The sequence below is a fragment of the Myxocyprinus asiaticus genome, chromosome 8 (assembly GCF_019703515.2).
Source record: "Myxocyprinus asiaticus isolate MX2 ecotype Aquarium Trade chromosome 8, UBuf_Myxa_2, whole genome shotgun sequence".
Classification (NCBI taxonomy): Eukaryota; Metazoa; Chordata; class Actinopteri; order Cypriniformes; family Catostomidae; genus Myxocyprinus; species Myxocyprinus asiaticus.
In genome coordinates, this window is record NC_059351.1 from 38324177 (window position 1) to 38342930 (window position 18754).

Consider the following 18754-nt stretch of genomic DNA (forward strand, 5'->3'; position numbering starts at 1 on the left):
GTTCAGCAAAAGAGCGGTTTCCTCCTTCCCTGGGTCACATACCCAGTGTGCACGGTCGTCATCACAACCACCGTCCACGGGTTTTTCCTTGCAGGATTGGCGCTCCAGCGGCGGTCTCCCCGCCCCTGCGTGCCAAGTTGTGGCACACATCCGCCCCAGATGTGACAGTCTCCACGGGTTGCGAGGACTGGCCTCTTCTTCCCCCGTCCCAGGCTGTTCCGGGGTGGTCACAAGGAGCCAGGTAAATGCTTAGATGTCCCTAGACTCAGCACGGCCATGACATGGTGTGGCACCTCGAACCCCGCCGCAAGGCCCCACCTGCCAGTATGTCCGACGACGCTGTCCCTTCTGCACGCTGTGGCTTGCACTTTCCAATCCGTCACGATGGCTGGTCCGGACCATCCGACTTGGCTACGCGATTCAGTTCGCCAGGTGTCCGCCCAGGATCAACAACAGTATCCACTTCAGCTTGGTGAAGGACGAAAATGCTGCTACCTTGCACGCGGAGATCACTATCCTCCTACGGAAGGGTGCGATAGAACCTGTCTCTCCGGCCGAGATGAAGAAGGGATTTTACAGCCCCTACTTCATCGTACCGAAAAAAGGCGGTGGGTTGCGGCCAATCTTGGACCTGTGAGTACTGAACCGGGCTTTACACAAACTCCCGTTCAAGATGCTGACGCAAAAACGCATTCTGGCGAGCGTCCGGCATCAAGATTTGTTCACGGCGACAGACCTGAAGGACGCGTACTTTCACGTCTCAATTCTACCTCGACACAGACCCTTCCTGCGGTTTGCATTCGAGGGTCAGGCATATCAGTACAAGGTCCTCCCTTTCGGCCTGTCCTTGTCCCCTCGCGTCTTCACGAAGGTCGCAGAGGCAGCCCTTACCCCGTTAAGGGAAGTGGGCATTCGCATTCTCAACTATCTCGACGTTTGGCTAATCCTAGCTCACTCTCGGGACATGTTGTGTGCACACAGGGACTTGGTGCTCTCGCACTTCAGCCGATTAGGGCTTCAGGTCAACTGGGAAAAGAGCAAGCTTCTCCCGGTTCAGAGCATCTCTTTTCTCGGTTTGGAGTTGGACTCAGTCTCTTTGACAGCGCTCCTCATGAACGAGCGCGCATGGTCGGTGCTGGCCTGTTTGAAGGCGTTCAAACAGAAAACAGCGGTTCCACTGAAAATCTTTCAGAGGCTCCTGGGGCATATGGCATCCTCAGCGGTGGCCACCCCACTCGGGTTGATGCATATGAGACTGCTTCAGCACTGGCTTCAGACTCGAGTCCCGAGATGGGCATGGTGCCGCGGGACACATCGCGTGGTCATCACGCCGGTCTGTCACCGTCTCTTCAGCCCTTGGACTGACCTCTTGTTTCTACGGGCAGGTGTTCCCCTAGAGCAGGTCTCCAGGCACGTCTTGGTCACGACAGACGTCTCCAAAACAGGCTGGGGCACTGTTTGCAATGGGCACGCAGCCGCCGGCTTATGGACGGTATGTCCTTAGGGAAGCACGACCTGATCATCAGGTTCCTGAGAGGCGCCAGGAGGCTGAACTCCTCCAGACCGCGCCTTGTTCCCTCATGGGACCTCTCTATATTTCTTCAGAGTCTACAGAGAGCCCCCTTTGAGCCTTTGCAGTCAACTGAGCTTAAGGCACTCTCCTTGAAGACTGCCCTCCTGACTGCACTCACTTCCATCAAGAGGGTAGGAGACCTGCAAGCGTTCTCTGTCAGCGAAACGTGCCTGGAGTTCAGTCCGGGCTACTCTCACGTGATCTTGGGACTCGACCGAGCTATGTGCCCAAGGTTCCCATGACCCCTTTTTGGGACCAGGTGGTGAACCTGCGAGCGCTGCCCCAGGAGGAGGCAGACCCAGCCCTGTCATTGCTGTGTCCGGTGCACGCTTTACGCATCTATTTGGATCGCACACAGAGCTTTAGGATCTTTGTCTGCTTTGGTGCACAGCGAAAAGGCAGCGCTCTCTCCAAGCAGAGGATCGCCCACTGGCTCATTGACACCATAGCTATGGCATATCACGCCCAGTACATGCCGCCCCCGGTAGGGCTACGAGCCCATTCTACCAGGGGTGTAGCGGCCTCCTGGGCCCTGGCCAGGGGTGCCTCTCTAACAGACATTTGCAGAGCAGTGGGCTGGGCAACACCCAACACCTTTGCAAGGTTCTACAACCTCCGGGTGGAACCGGTTTCATCCCAGGTAGTGGCACGCAATACAAGCGGATAAGCCCGGGATAGCCGGCCGGGTGTATCGCTTGCACATAGCACCTTTCACCTCCTCTGATCTCAAGACGTGTGCCATTAATTCCCAGTAGTGTTCACAAACTTTGTTCCCTGGTTGACTTCCTCCAAGCCCTGTGGTAGTCAAGTTTTCGGAGAGACTCGCTGCCGGCCCAGTACACGTGCTAACTAAGAGCCCTGTTCTGGGGTAGGTGCTCCGCATGTGGTGGTTCCCTGTAAGGTAACCCCATACGATGTATTTCTTCCGCTAATTCATTTCCCTGTTGGCAAACTGCGTCTTCCTTGGGCAGAGCTCCCTCTGCCTCAATCTCCATGTTTGTAGTAACTCCTCCCCCGTTGGGTAGGATCTACCATGAGACTCTCCACATGGTCGACATGACCATGTGATGTATTTTTCCACTTAAATATCCCCCCCTCTCTTTGGGCGAGATGTGGTCTCCGTGGGAGGGACACCCCCCGACAAGACCTGGCAGCCCAGTCGGATAATCCCCCTTTGTTTTTTAGGGAGTGGGAAAAAAGAAGGGGAAAAGAGGCCATGACTGGGTTAGCCTGTCTCTATCTTTTGGGTAGTCGACTTGTCCCCAAAGGGCCGTTCGACACTCATAACTATGTTGGGGGAGGTTACGTGTCGGCCTGGTGCGCTGGCTACGAGGCACACAGTCGTCTGCCCATCACACACCGCCAGTTCACGTAACACAGTTCAACCAGTTGCACCGTTTTGTATAGGGACCCCTAGTGTCACTACATCGACACAACGTTGAGTGAGTGACAGATAGGGAACATCCTGGTTACTTGCGTAACCTTCGTTCCCTGATGGAGGGAACGAGACATTGTGTCCCTCCTGCCACAACGCTGAACTACCCGCTGAAATGGCCGGACCTTGTCTCGGCTCCTCAGCATAAAACCTGAATGAGTGGTTGCATGCCAGCTCCTTTTATACCCGTATGTCCGGGGGAGTGGCATGCAAATACCACTCGCCAATTTGCATTGGCCTTTTATCAAAGACCAGAGGTGTTTTGGGCTCCCAAGAGTGACCCCTAGTGTCACTACATCAACACAACGTCTCGTTCCCTCCATCAGGGAACGGAAGTTACGCAAGTAACCAGGACGTTTTCCATCTGAAAGGACTAAATATTAAATGAAACAAATGACAATAAAATGCAAAGTAATCTCTTCAGTAATCAAAATAGTTTTTGAATGTAACTGTATTCTAATTACCAATTATTTAAATTGTAACTGTAGTGGAATAGTTACTTATATTTTGTATTTTAAATATGTAATCCCATTACATGTATTCCGTTACTCCCCAACCCTGTTGAGGAGATATTGGTCAACATTTTATATTCACTATTCTCCCACGCTCTCTTTTTTTGTTTCCTTTGATAGTCAGAATACACACACACAAATACACTTTTCCTTATATTATCTGTATAAAATGACTCAACTTTTAAGATGGTCTCCACACTGCTCAATGTGTGGCTGTAAAAATGAAAACTGGACCAACATCTGACCAAATAATGTTAGACCAAATAGTTTGCGTCTTGTGCAGAACAATTTTGAAGGTCTTAAAGCAAACTTTTGCTTTACAAAGAAAGAAAAACATTCTTCAAAATTGAATTCCTCAGTCGCTATACTGTACCATGTGAAAAGAGTACTGTTATTGAAAGAGATGTTAAAACAACTTGGCACTATCCTGTCTATTTCTGCCTCTCTCTTTTTTTCTCTTCCTCCCCACATTGTATCCAGATGTGTATTTGATCCCTCCCTCTATAACCGGGCTTTTCCATTCTTACCTCTCTTCACCATGTAGCAGAGGGGAAGATCCCCTGTAGTGCAAGCATGCGGGGCCAACACATATGCTGTCTTACGAGTTTGCTCCGAGACATTAAGGAGAAAAATTGTTTCCTTATTTTCAGCAGCCAAATGGCCACACTCCTCTTCCTATGTTTCTCCTTAGTCCCAACAGGGGCGTCTGTCCCTTCCATTGAACCCCACTCATCAAAGTACATGGGTCCTGATTTGAATTATAGCCTGCTTTGAGAGGAACTCTAAACTAGGGATTTTACGATAAAAAAATTTCTCTTCCAGTCCAATTCCGATACCTGAACTATCAGTATCGGCCAATCCGATACCAGTGTTGTTGTTTTTTTTTGTTTTTTTTTTAATGAGTTTAGAACATCTATAATTCACTGTGTGGAACTGATTGGGAGTACTCTTTGTGTACAGAAACAGATACCTCCAACAATATTTTATTTCATTATAAAATAGGAAAACAAAAAACAATTACATAAGAGCATGTGCAAACTTTATGTTTAGCCTGCAGGATGCAGCAGCAAAAATAACAGTAATTCCAGTGAAAGTCTTCAGTAGCAAAGAAGCCAGTTCTCTTTACACATTTTAACTTGTATCCGGACTTGTAAATGGTTTCAGATCTCTCTCTCTCTCTCTCTCTCTCTCTCTCTCTCTCTCTCTCTCTCTCTCTGTTATTTATTTATTTATTTTTAGTTTTATTAGTTTATCAGTCTACTTTTCAATCACACAGTAATTTTTGGAACCCAATTTGTTTTTATTGTAATTTCTAATAATAATAATTTTACTATACATTGGTAATACATTTCAGTTGTTCAGTTGCACTGAGCGCTCCAGGAAGTCTGTGTTTGAGTGTTTGTTTATTTGTATGGAAGCGCAAGAGTGCCATTTACAAAAGAATGAAGGAATAAATTATCACACTATTAATTTGAAAATAAAAATGTGAATAAACCAATTTATAAATGGACAATTAAATAGACACATTTAAATGTGAATAAACCAATTCATGTATTTGAATGATATATTTAGCAATAAAACAGTACATTAATAAGTCATTTTTAAATGCACCTTTTAAATTGCATTTTAAAAAGAATTTGGCAATTGCTTTTCTTCATCCATTTGCCAATTGCTTTTCGTTATTGTTTGACTTTTCCTTTTCTTTTACCATTTGTCAACCCATACCAGCTGAAGCCCAGGAGTAGCAATTAAAAAAGAATGAAGGAATAAATTATCAATCTATTAATTTGAAAATAAAAATTTATAAATAAATCAATCAATTTATAAATGGATAAAATAAAAAGACACATTTAAATGTGTTTATTTAATTCATTTTTAAAAATGTCATTATATTTAACAATACAATTGTGCATTATAAATCATATTTCATGTTTAAAATGTAATTAAATGTAGCAATAAATGAGTACATTAATGAGTCTTTTAAATGCACTTTTCAATGCACTTCAACACATCCCCTCTCCCACTTGCCACTCGAAGAGGATGTAAGACGGCCTGTCATTGGACGACGGTACGAGCAGTTTACGTGATATTACTGGATCTGCGAATCCTGTGCATAAGAAACGGATGCAAAGCATATCAGAAGTTAATGGTGGCTCATTCACTGTTGCTGTAAAATGCTGAACACGGCCCTACCTGAGCGTGCACAGTGATATGTGTCCAGGATGGGAGCTAATAACCGTGATGCTGTCAGAACCAGCCTCCCGACCCATTCCCTGAACTGAAACACGCGATGGAGGTGAGCAAGGGCAACGGCTCGAGTCGCTGGAAAAAGCCGATGGACTTTCCAGAACTTATACTGAAGAAAACGCACATCCCCTTTCAGTTATATAACATTCATTTTAAAAACACTGTATGATCATCTTTAAATATTTTATTTTTATTAAAATAATTGCCTGTGTGTGATCGAGAAAAGGTGAACTCTTGGATTGACGGTCAACTGATGATACAGAGAAGGCAAGCGAGCACACTTTTGTGAAACAAATGGTAGTGTTTAAACGAATCTTGTGTATTACTTATGTGTATTACGAAAGTGTCTCTTTCAAATAAAAATTAATATATATATACAGTACTGTGCAAATGTCTTAGGCACATAAAATGATTCATAAAAGCATTTGTCTTAAGATGGTTATTTATATCTTCAGCTTTAGTATGTCAATAGGAAATATAAATGTTAGACTCCCAAACATTAATTTTGCAAATAGAAAAGATTAGAATAGGAGAACAGGGAGCCCTGCAACAGATGTCTTGGCCCCCACAAAGCCCCCCACATCGTGAACATCGTGTCAATCTGAGATTACATAAAGAGACAGAAGCAATTGAGACAGCCTAAATAGATAGAAGAACTGTGGTGAATTCTCCAAGAAACTTGGAACATCCTATCTGCCCACAAACAAGAAAAACTGTGTCCAAGTGTACCTAGGAGAATTGGTGATGTTTTAAAGGCAAAGGTGGTCACACTAAATATTGATTTATCTTTTTTTATGTTTACTGGACTTTGTATGACATTTAGTGATAAATGAAAACTATTTATGTCATTATTTTTGAAGACATCCTCACTATGCAACATTTTTCTCAAGTGCTTAAAACTTTTGCACAGTACTGCGTGTGTATATATTTATATATATATATATTCCACACCAACCTGCTGTGTATATCTGTTTATAAGTTTGTGCTTAATCTTTTGTTGTGCTCATCTTCTTAAAGATGTTTATTGACTGACAGTATCTATTCACACAGTATATACACAATGTACACATTCTTTTATCACATTCCTCTTTTACAGTTGTAGTCTGTGTCTTGAGGCTTTAACATTTTGAATTTTGAATAAATAATTGTACCTGAATCGATTATGTTATAGGCAAAATCTAATTGACACAGATAATGGCAATTAACATGTCAAAGATGTCTGAGGTAAAATGTTCCAAGGTTTAGGCCAGACATATTCTGAGTGAAAAAAAGCAATAAGCAACAAGTGTTTTACCCCTTCACTGCTAGAATTGTGTGAAATGAAACAGTCACTTAACATAAATTTTACTGGAAGAAAATAAAAGACCTTCTGGTTGTGTAAACGAAAGGTAACACTTTATTAAGCTTTATAAACAGAAACAGCTTAACAAAGTTTCATCATGTCCCAGTGCTTATGATTGATGATCTCACAGTGCACTGAAGGTACAGTATATGGGCTTTGTTCACAAATATGGCAGAGAGAGCGTACAGTAATGAAACAGGTGAATAGACGTAAGGTCAGGCAGTGCAGAGAAGCAATTGCTTTAGTAACCTTCGTGAAGTTGGCACCCCATATAATTAAATCATTACAAAATCTATACCATTCCTTTTTGCTGATTTGTGCCATTAAAAGAAACACTGTGACTATTTCCCTTCCTTAGATATAGCAAGAAACTTTTCGGGAGTAGTGACGTCACTCTGCACCCCATATCGTCCAAATCGCTCCGAACCGGTGTCATTCGTTTGTGCCGGTTTGTGCCATTAAAAGAAACCTCTAAAAGCCTGCGTGATTTCAAGGCTCCCATAAGCTGTCTTGTTTAATAAAAAGAAATGAAAACATTACGATGTTTCTTTTAACATCACAAACCGGCACAAATTGAGCACAAACGAATGACACTGGTTCGGAGCGATTTGGAGTAACATCACTGCTCCCAGAAAGTTTCTTGATATATCTAAGGAAGGGAAATAGTTACAGTGTTTCTTTTAATGGCACAAATTGAGCACAAATGAACGGCACAGGTTTGGAGTGATTTGGAACTCATGGGGTGAAAAGTGACGTCACACAGCCAAAAAAAAAATTATGTCTAATATATAAAACACTGAACCAGCACAAACATTCATTTTGAATGGTATAGATTTGGTAAAGATTTAGTTATATGGGGTGCCAACTTCACAGAGGTGCTTTAGTACAGGAACTGGCATATTCTTCATCAGCTTAGTACCTCAAGCGGTGAAGTAGGGTGAAGCAAATAGCAGTTGCTGCACATGTTTGGGGTCGGGAGGCTGGTTCTGTTGACAGCATCATGATTATTATCTCCCATCCTGGATACATATCACTGTGCACGCTCAGGTAGGGCCGCGTTCAGCATTTCACAGCAACAGTGAATGAGCCACCATTAACTTCTGATATGCTTCGCATCCATTTCTTATGTGCGGGATTCGCAGATCCAATAATATCACGTAAACTGCTCGTACCGTCATCCAATGACAGGCCGTCTTACATCCTCTTCGAGTGGCACGTGGGAGAGGGGGTGTATCTTATAACTGAATTGAAAGCTCATTGGTTGCTCCCACGAGTCAACAGTCCAATGACAGTCCTCGATTCTCAATTTGAAGAAGAAAAGGAGAAGAAAAACGATAAAGAAAAAGGAAAAGCAAAACGAAAAAGAAAAGCCATTGGCAAATGGATGAGGAAAAGCAATTGGCAAATAAATTAAGAAAAGCAATTGCCAAATACCTTTTTAAAATGCAGTTCAAAAGGTGCTTTTAAAGTGCATGAAAAAGTGCATTTAAAAGACTCATTAATGTACTCATTTATTGCTACATTTAATGACATTTTAAAGATTAAATAAATATGATTTATTAATGCACAATTGTATTGTTAAATATAATTACATTTTTAAACATGAATTAAATAAACATATTTAAATGTGTCTTTTTATTTGTCCATTTATACATTTACTTATTTATTCAAGTTTTTATTTTCAATTTAATAGATTGATAATTTATTCCTTCATTCTTTTTTAATTGGCACCCCTGGACTTCAGCTGGTATGGATTGACAAATGGTAAAAGAAAAGTCAAACAATAAAGAAAAGCAATTGGAAATGGATGAAGAAAAGCAATTGCCAAATACCTTTTTAAAATGCAATTTAGAAGGTGCCTTTAAAGTGCATTAAAAAATGCATTTAAAAGACTCACTGATGTACTAATTTATTGCTTCATTTAATGACATTTTAAAGATGAAATAAATATGATTTATTAATGCACAATTGTATTGTTAAATGTAATAAAAATTTTAAACATGAATTTAAATAAACACATTTAAATGTGTCTTTTTATTTGTCCAATTATAAATGTACTCATTTATTCAAGTTTTTATTTTCAATTTAATAGATTGATAATTCATTCCTTCATTCTTTTTTAATTGGCACTCCTGGGCTTCAGCTGGTTTGATTGACAAATGGTAAAAGAAAAGGAAAAGTCAAACAATAAAGAAAAGCAAATGGCAAATGGATGAAGAAAAGCAATTTGGAAAATGCTTTTTACAACTTTAATTTATAAGGCATTTAAAAATGACTTATGTGTTTTTTATTGCTAAATATAAGTACATTTTAAAACATGAATTAAACAAGCACATTTAAATGTGTCTATTTATTTGTCCATTTATATATTGGTTTATTTATTCACATTTAAATGTGTCTATTTATTTGTCCATTTATAAATTGGTTTATTTATTCACATTTTTATTTTCAAATTAATAGATTTATAATTTATTCCTTCGTTCTTTTGTAAATGGCACTCCTGGGCTTCCATATGTTTGTAGGCTAATTCACAGTAGTGTAATATGCTTCTTATTCAACATCTGGTAAAGTGCTTATCTGGTGCCATTCTCAATGCAGGTTATAGCCGGACCGAATCATCTACATTTGAGATGGAGTTTGTGTGGAGCGACCACATATTGCGCTGAGCAGCGCATCACGAGCCTCTGTGCATGTTAATGTGTGTGTGTCGGCAGAGCGGCGCTCATTCAGTAAAGCGTGGTGCCAGAGACTACTTAGCTGTGCATGCTGACTGTATATTTATTATTAAACACAGCCTTTTGCAATTCACAAAGCTTTTGCATGACTGTAAGAATAAAATGCATGAGTTATACGGACTACTTAAATGGTGATTTGAAGGTTATTTATGTCATTATTTGAGCTTGACAGTAACGGCAATGACCAACATGCGGTATCGATATTGGATCGGCCACATCGGACCGATACCCGATCCAGGTAAAAATTTAAATATCAGACACGATACCGATCCAGGTGCCATCCCTATTCTAAACATAGGTAATCAGACCCAGAGCGTTACACATAATGGCAAACAGACATCCCACAGCCCGCTAAGCCAGCGCCCGTAACGCTTAGCGGCCGTGACACTGAATGGGCAGGCATATTGCTTCCACTTGGCTGTGGCGCAGGCCTGGAAAGAATTTTATTTGGTTGGAGGAGATTGGTACGTTTTCACGTTCATCTGACGGTGAGCCAGGGAAAACCTCCATGCGACAGCAGAAAATCAGATGAGACATTTAGTAAATGAAAGATTTATATTATTTCCTATGATGCGCTGTAACTTCTGTGTCCTCTAAAGCAAAACACCTCTGAATGTACCGAGATTGTATTAATTTAGCTGTTTTTGTGTCTTTGCAGAAACATTAGCTTCCTTTCTTAGCTTGATGATAAAACTAAATCTGGTCTTTATTACTGTGCGTTTAATGGGCTGTATCAAATGAACTTTCAAAGCCTTTTTCATCTTCCTTTCATTTGGTAAATGAGAAAATATTTTGCATTAATGCAGCCATATGCACTCACGGCCCTTGCTCCCGTGGCTAAGAATAACACGGCTGCACACGTCAAGACATGGCAGCGCATGCGGTGCCATTTATTAAGACCTTATAACAGGCGGAGTAAAGCATGTTATTAGCTGAGGCTCTGTAATCAAAGTTCACAGAGGGGAGGCCGGGAGCATAGCATGAATGCATTGTGGCTTGTAGAAAGCCCTTAAGTAAACTTATGAGCGCTGGGTATGCACACACATGTGCATGGTGTTTATTTCTGGGTGTAAGCTAGTGTTAGTGTGACAGCTTGGGTCTGCGTATATGTGCATGAATTTATTTTTGTGTGTATATGAGAGCAAGTTTAAACCAGAAAACTTACCTACTGTTTGTTTTGTACTTCAGTTTTTTTGTTGTTGTCACAGCCAAAGACTGTCTATCAAAGGTTCTCTCAAAGCCATCTAGATCCCTCTACTGATCCCTGGAAAAGTGCAGCGAAAATCCAAACCAGAAAGAGAAGAAAGGACATTCCCTCTGGCACTCTTTGTCCTCTGTGTTAGAGAAAAGTAAATGTCCCCTCCCAGTAGGACACTTGACAATGCCACGAGCTGGAAGACAGGGGGATTATTGTCTTTCTACAGTGGCTTGACTGGCTTTTCATTAAGCACTTGAGGAGAAAGCTGTGATGCAGAATCTCTCTGTTGATCCAAGCTGCTCCTCATCTCCTATGCTCCTTTTGTGTCATCCCAAAGAGAGAGAGAAATTAGCACTAATACTCTGAACTTTTGTGACTCCGCACCAGGGGCACTTTTAAAGGTCGCTAACTGTACGCTTGTGTTTCATCTAGCGGAACAAGCCAGCTGTCCAGAAGTCTGAAATGGAAGACGTTTGAGCTCTTCTACTTGAAGTACTAACACACACTAATCTGTCTGTTGACTATTTCTAGTGGATGAGCTTGTGGAATGCGGTACAGTAATAACCTCCGACAGTGATGTAAATATAAGCATGTTCCGCCCGTGAAAATCTCCCTCATTAGATCTGAGATGTCAAGTAAATGGCTGTCAGAGCAAACACAGGCGCAGATGTGCTTTAATCCTGCGGAGAGAAAAATCTGTGGCCTTATCCTCAGCCATAATGCTTCTTCCAGATGCTCCCTTCTCTTCTCAAGAATACTCACTCCTTTTCTCCCCCTCCTTCATTCATCTTCACCTCTCTCTCTCGCTTTGATGTGCAGGTTCTTCAGGAGGAGACGCCGATTCCGGGCAGTGACCTGAACCTGATGTATCTGAGTTCGCGGGCGGCTGGCTACCGTCCAGTGCTGAAGGTGACCATGACCCAAGCCACCATCCCCTTTAACCTCATGAAGGTGCACCTGATGGTGGCTGTGGTGGGGCGCCTCTTCCAGAAGTGGTTCCCGGCAGAGCCCAACCTGTCCTACACCTTTATCTGGGACAAAACAGATGCATACAACCAAAGAGTCTATGGCCTGTCAGAGGCAGTGGGTGAGTAAGCACGCAAAGTTCACAAACACCTAAATTCACCTTAAAATACTGTAAAAAGTGCAGTTGTTACCTTAAGGTGACCCGTGTTCAAATCACCGCTTGTGTTATTTTCAGATCCCACCCCCACCGTTTCCTGTCACCTTTCCACTTTTTTCAATAAAAATGGTAAAAAAAAAAGACCAAAAATGTATATTTATATAAACAAATAAATACCTGATTAGGGCTGTTGACTTAACACTTTAATTTAGTGCAGTTAATTTTATGAAAAAAACAAAAACAAATTGACGCCGACCTGTACGTAAATTCTGTAAAAAGGAATGTCCTTGTAGCAATTCAAGCTTGATTCAGTAGGGGGCAGTCAGCGCTTCAGCGGTACAAGCAACATGCCACATCAAACCAATGAGCAGACAGCTCAGCCTTCCACAGACATGCTTTTGCGCAAAAAAATTAAAAATGCTGGAAAGAGCTGGTATCTCAAGATGGTTTTTGTTAAGTTTCAAACTACATTTAACTTGGCACATCGTTCTTTAATCTGCACATCATGTAATGACTTTGATTAAAAATTGTAATCGATTGACAGCCCTAGTATATATATATATATATATATATATATATATATATATATATATATATATATATTAAGATTTATATAAATTGAAGAAATTGAACTCAAAGCTCAACTGACTAAAAAAAACTTTTTTTTTTATATTGCCTCACAGTCTTTATTAATATTTAATATTGGGTTTTAAGGGTTGTTGAGCTGATAAACAACCACTCACCTCACTATCTATCAAATCCTGTACCTCTATATTCACAGAGTAGAGAAATAATGCAATTACTGCTCCGTATAAAGGCCTTGTCTGAATTTATTATATGTAAGAGTGTAGACGTGCTTAATGGCCCATGCCACTATGACAGTTGCATTACGGGATGTCTCTTTAAATGTACCTATGCAAATATGAACTGTAAATGGAAAACACAGTCATTATGATCAAGGCCACCGAGAGAACAGGAAACTTTTTTTTTTTTTTTTTACTTTTTTTTATGCTGACTGTATTTTCTAGCTTGTATGATTACCCATTAGCAAAACTGCAAAGAAGAACATGTCTCTCTGTCTGTTCTGGGGAAGTTCATAGCAATTCTGTGGCTTTGTTTTTCACTTAAACATTGTGGAAGGCGGCCAGCTGCTGATGACAGTGCCTCATTTTGTTATTTTCAGCTGATGATGCGACAGGCAATAGGCCAGACTAAACTACATGTTTTTCAAACCCTTACATAAACAAATTCACAAGATGTTGGGACACAAAAGGCATTTTTCTCCAGCAAATCAGGAATGTATCCACCTTTACAAAGTGAACTGTGTATAATTGTAAATAGGTTAGCTAGGCCTCACGAGTATTGATTGGCTTTCACCTTCTCATCAGGCTTTGGTTTGCCAATTGCATTAAGCAGGTAGTTTTTTCACCCCAATGACTAGCAGTGAATTTATTGATTCTCTCTGAGAGACACAAGGTCGCTTTCTTAATATGATCACTGAAAACAGTTATACATTTATAACGATTTGCACCTGGTGAAGCGCAGCACTCTCCGAGATCTATTATGAGATTTTTACCAAAGTTGTGAGTCTCTGCAGTTTACAGGCAGACTCCAGTAAAGATGATTTGACATTGTGTAGGGCATCTGATTAAGCCTGGGGGCAAAAAGTACACTTTATCAGCTCAAAGTTTTATCTGTGTGCTTCTTAATTTGGTGTTTAGATTCAGCCTTTATTGATTACTTTACACAAGTTCTCAAGAATTCTGTTTTAATAGGATATTTATACAGTATATTTGCATAAATGAATAACAACAATCTATCTGTGTCTCTCTGCAGTGTCAGTTGGATTTGAGTACGAGTCTTGTTTAGATCTGATCCTGTGGGAGAAGAGAACAGCCATTTTGCAAGGTTATGAACTTGATGCCTCAAACATGGGCGGGTGGACCCTGGACAAACATCACGTTTTGGATGTTCAGAATGGTAAGCCCACCTCTGACCTCTGACTTTTCTCATGAACAACACAAATATATTGTTCTCCTACGCAGATTTTAATATGCAAAGCTTCAGAAGTCATATTGATCTTGGCAGACAGCTTAAATCACTCTGAACTCTTCTGACCATGTGTTTACCCACGCACTCCCAAAAACAACAAAAATCAATAAATTAAAATAGACTTTTATTTAATAAGCTTTATCTCTCCAGCACCATCTAAAAGAGGCTCATTCTGTGCTATTAACATGACATGAGCATTAAACCTTTAAATGAGTAAGTAAATGAGTGCACATTAGTGCCATTGCTGTTAAATGACATTGATGAAGTGGAGCGATAGGGGCCCAGTGTCCTGATTGTCTCAGGCATGCCAATGAAGAGACATTTGACATTTCGGTGTGAGTGACCTTCACCCAGACTGAGCGGTCTGAGTGCTTTCTGAAGCAAACATTTATGGCCACACGTTAGTGGTACAAGACTACCTTGATGAATTCTTAAGGAGCCTCTCCTGATGGCTCATCCCTCATCTTGGCTTTAAAAAGGTGCTGAGCAGAGGTTGTCCCCCCTTACCACGCTTAAAGGTTGAACATGTTTATCCAGAAACTACCCTTGAGCCCTTTCAAGAGGACAAGATGAGCTGTACTCAGATCATCTCCTCACCTGGATGTGGCCTCAGACAGTGATGGACAGCTGATAGCTGGTGAATCCATGCAGGCAGGCCATAAATAACCCAATAAAGTGTGCCTCTGATGGAGGAGAGTGAGTCAGCCCGGTCCAGCATAATGAGTGTGGAAATGAACTCTCTGGAGTGAAACACAGAGGGCACTGAAAAATTACACAGCTCAACTACACTCATCGAGCATTTTATTAGGAACACTATGGCCTAATAAAGTGCCCGACATTGTCTTCTGCTGTTGTTGCCCATCCACCTCAAGGTTCGACGTGTTCTGCATTCTGTGATGCTATTCTGCTCACTACAACTGTGCAGAGGGGTTATCTGAGTTACCGTAGCCTTACTGTCAGTTCGAACCAGTCTGGCCATTCTCTGTTGACCTCTCTCATTAACAAGGCGTTTCCATCCGCAGAACTGCCGCTCACTGGATGTTTTTTGTTTTTGGCACCATTTTGAGTAAACTCTAGAGTCTGTTGTGTGTGACAATCCCAGAAGATCAGCAGTTACAGAAATACTCAAACCAGCCCATCTGGCACCAACAATCATGCCACGGTCGAAACCTCTGAGATCCCATTTTTTCCCCATTCTTATGGTTGATGTGAACATTAACTGAAGCTCCAGACCCATACCTGCATGATTTTATGCATTGCACTGCAGCCACACGCTTGGCTGATTAGATAAACACATGAATAAGTAGGTGTACAGGTGTTCTTAATAAAGTGCTCAGTGAATGTAAATTTGAGAGTGATTGTAGTATAGATTATAAAAGTTTAATATGGATATAAAGGTGAATCTTCTGAAAAAATGGTGGTTAATTGTCATGAAAATTGTAATGAACTGGCCATGGAGACGGTGTTAGGATCCATGTGCTAGAAGTTTATTATGAACACAAGCAAACAATCCAAATTGGCAGGCAAATAGAGGTAGTCGTTAAGCAAGCAGTATAATCCAATAAACCAAAAAGACAGTCCAACAAGGCAAACAAAACAAAGGGGTATCCAAAAGGCAGTAAATCCAGGAAAACAGGCAATGGTCATAACATGAATACAGTCAGCAAAGGCAATGGAAAACCACTTGGTAAGGCAGGGTAAACTGGCAATACTTCACAAAATCACAATGGAACAGCATGGTATTTATATAGTTTAAATAGGAAGTCACCAAAGAAGAAACAGTACAGAGTTAGTATTTGGGAGAGGGCTCCCTCTGGTGGTTGGTAGGAGGGGTAACAACCTCGGATGTTACAAAAATAATGTCTCAATGCCCAAAATCTAAATTGTACTAAAAAACATTCTTTATTTATTTTTCTTTTTTCTGAATGATCCGAACATGTTCTTGGCAGGTTTATTACTACCAAAGCTAATAATCCGACTAATATCAGCACGTGACAATAATGTTGAACAATACAGTGTGAGTGGCAGCTTTAGGCTTCGTCCAACCCATTCATTCTGCTCATTCCTCTAAGAAGCTACAGAAGCAGAAATGCTGCATAAGAGGAATATCCAGGTGTAAACTAGCTAATGTGGAGGTAAAATAGGCCTAAAGCAAGCATGTCAACACTGTCTATTTAGAAGTACTGCACCTAAGATCATTTCATGGCGTTTTACTTTATCTGCTGTGATGTGAGGTTAAAAGTAGAAGTAGCCAGCTGAAAGGATGGCCCCATAGTCTGTAGTTGTCCAAGCAATGTTTTTGTCATATACATCTTGAGTGACACTAAGCCCTCTCTTACCTCACTGGCCGAGGACCAGCTGTCTGTACAAATTCCAACGGTCTTTCATCTTGAGCCTGTTGCCCTTCACTCGTTCCTGATTCCCCCCCCCCCAACTGCTCAACAGCCCCAACCCCTCCTGTCCTTGCCTCCACTCTTGCTTGGTGAGTAAGGTGCCTTCTCTGCCTACAGTATCCCAGAATGCACTGCTGCAGTCTATTCAAGCTCTGCGGGATGGCATTGATTCATGATGGTGGATCTTACCAATGTCCTTACTTGCTCAGCTTATGCCCCATATTAAAGCCACTGCATTCCTGTGTGTTTGTATTTGAGAGAGGGAGATAAAAAAAACTCTTCGGCTCATTCAGTTAACAGTGCACAGTCAATCCTCCTACATGGAGGGTCTTTCTCCCATCCGTTTTTAGAGGCTCACACTGCCATATAAGACCAAATACTGCACACTCAGAATGATGGCACAGTGATTGCATAGTCTCAAAATGACTGCTGTATGCTAACAGAACAGTGATGGCACTTTTGCGCATGGTAATTATCTTACTCACTGCAGAAAGTAGGTAGTAGCAATGTCCTTTTCAAGGCAAGTCAGTTCACCTTCTGGCCAGCTTTGGAACGCTCCCTGGCAGCTATTTTCTATGGATACAAGTGTCATACAAGTACAGCTCCTATCTTCTTAAATGGGGAAAGATTGAAATCTCCAAAACAATTGGTCAAGATTACGATCAAATAACACATTTCAAATCAGCAGTTAAATCTGACAACAATAGCATCATAAATTGTGCTTCTTTAGCTTAGATCATGCTAAAAAAAAACTGTTTTTCAGGCTGGCCCAGCTAATGCGCATGCACATTTTCAAGGTGACTTTTAGTGCTCTTTCTCAGGATAAAAAGTATGGGGTAAACAGAATTTTATTTAAGAGAGATATTTGTTTACATTTTCTATTGATTACTGCAGCAAATGTATCAAATGATGTAGCAAGTAATTACTTCTGGGCAAATACCCAGACATGCATTTTAAGGAGCCGATTCGGTGTCTGGATCATAGTGATGGAGTGATGCTGTACCGTCCCAGCATAGTATGCTAGATTGTGTCTGCTGCATCTTCCAGAACCTAGCACTCAGAAACAGCATACAAGATTGGGAATTTCAACTAATTGTATGGGCGTGTTTGCGCCATTACTTGATTTGCATAATTTGAATAGTGAATTGGGCTCTAAAACAATGCAGACAGCATATGCAAATACACCGTGCTATCAGCGGGCATAATTTATTCCTGCCGCAGTGTGTTCAACGAGTGAACCACAATGTATATAATGTTCCCACCATAAACTACTGTAGACAAGAACTAGACCTGTTTGTGTCTGTCTGTTAAGTGTGTTTTGCATACTTGCCTTGTAATGAAAGGAACATAGTAATAAGTCCTACAGTAAGGCCCTATGGGGTTTGGTTAAATGTAGGAGTGTTTGTTTGCTTTAGCTTCCTGTCTTTGGTGACCTCACCCTGTCACCACACTTTTTAGGCTGTCTCACAGGGAAAATCCATGCATGCTTACATCCAGACAACGCCCAGCCACAAACTAAAACACACACTCTCTTTCTCTCTAAGCTTCCTTAAGTCAAAGAGAAACTCAGTGCTTACTCTGCATGCATCTTAGTTGTTCATTAGTCTTTGATTTATTAGTCATCATTTATATTTTAACAAGGATTCTCATGTGGGGAGATGCCCAGATTCCCTCAACCGACAGTGTCAAAAAACCAGACTAACCAGACATGACGTGAAGAAGCAACAAGTGATAAAAGCTGTCTCTTCCATGTTAATCTGAGTTCTTGTCCTAACCAGCCGTGACCACAACAAGACATTTTCTCTGTTGTTTGGTTTTTATTGCTTGTGGCATAATTCTGAATAACCTTGCCCACAGTGAGATGTCATTGGTCCAAAATCACACTTTAAAGGTGCTGTAAGTGATGCTAGCCATTCTGGAACTTTCACCAGACTTAGCCACAGAATTAGACATGCCCTCTTTTTCAGAAACCACATTCTAAAAAAATACTATTGTACCATTGAGACTGTCGCAATCAGAGGTGGAGCAGGAAAGACGCAGTGTGTCATCTTTGTGTTGACAAAGTTGTCAAAAGCAGCAGTCCCAAAATAACATTCTTGCATGACAAACTATCAACTGCTTATGAAATTAATATGGTGTTAAAT

General features: G+C 41.2%; 1 protein-coding gene across 1 annotated transcript in view; it reads left to right on the forward strand.

Annotated features, from left to right (window-relative positions):
* LOC127445439 (teneurin-3-like) overlaps positions 1–18754 on the forward strand; it is a 362775-nt gene that overhangs the window by 309974 nt on the left and 34047 nt on the right. The window contains exons 20-21 of the mRNA XM_051705512.1: positions 11862–12129; positions 14002–14145. Of these exons, the coding sequence (XP_051561472.1) occupies positions 11862–12129; positions 14002–14145 (412 nt within the window). The remainder of the gene's footprint in view (positions 1–11861; positions 12130–14001; positions 14146–18754) is intronic.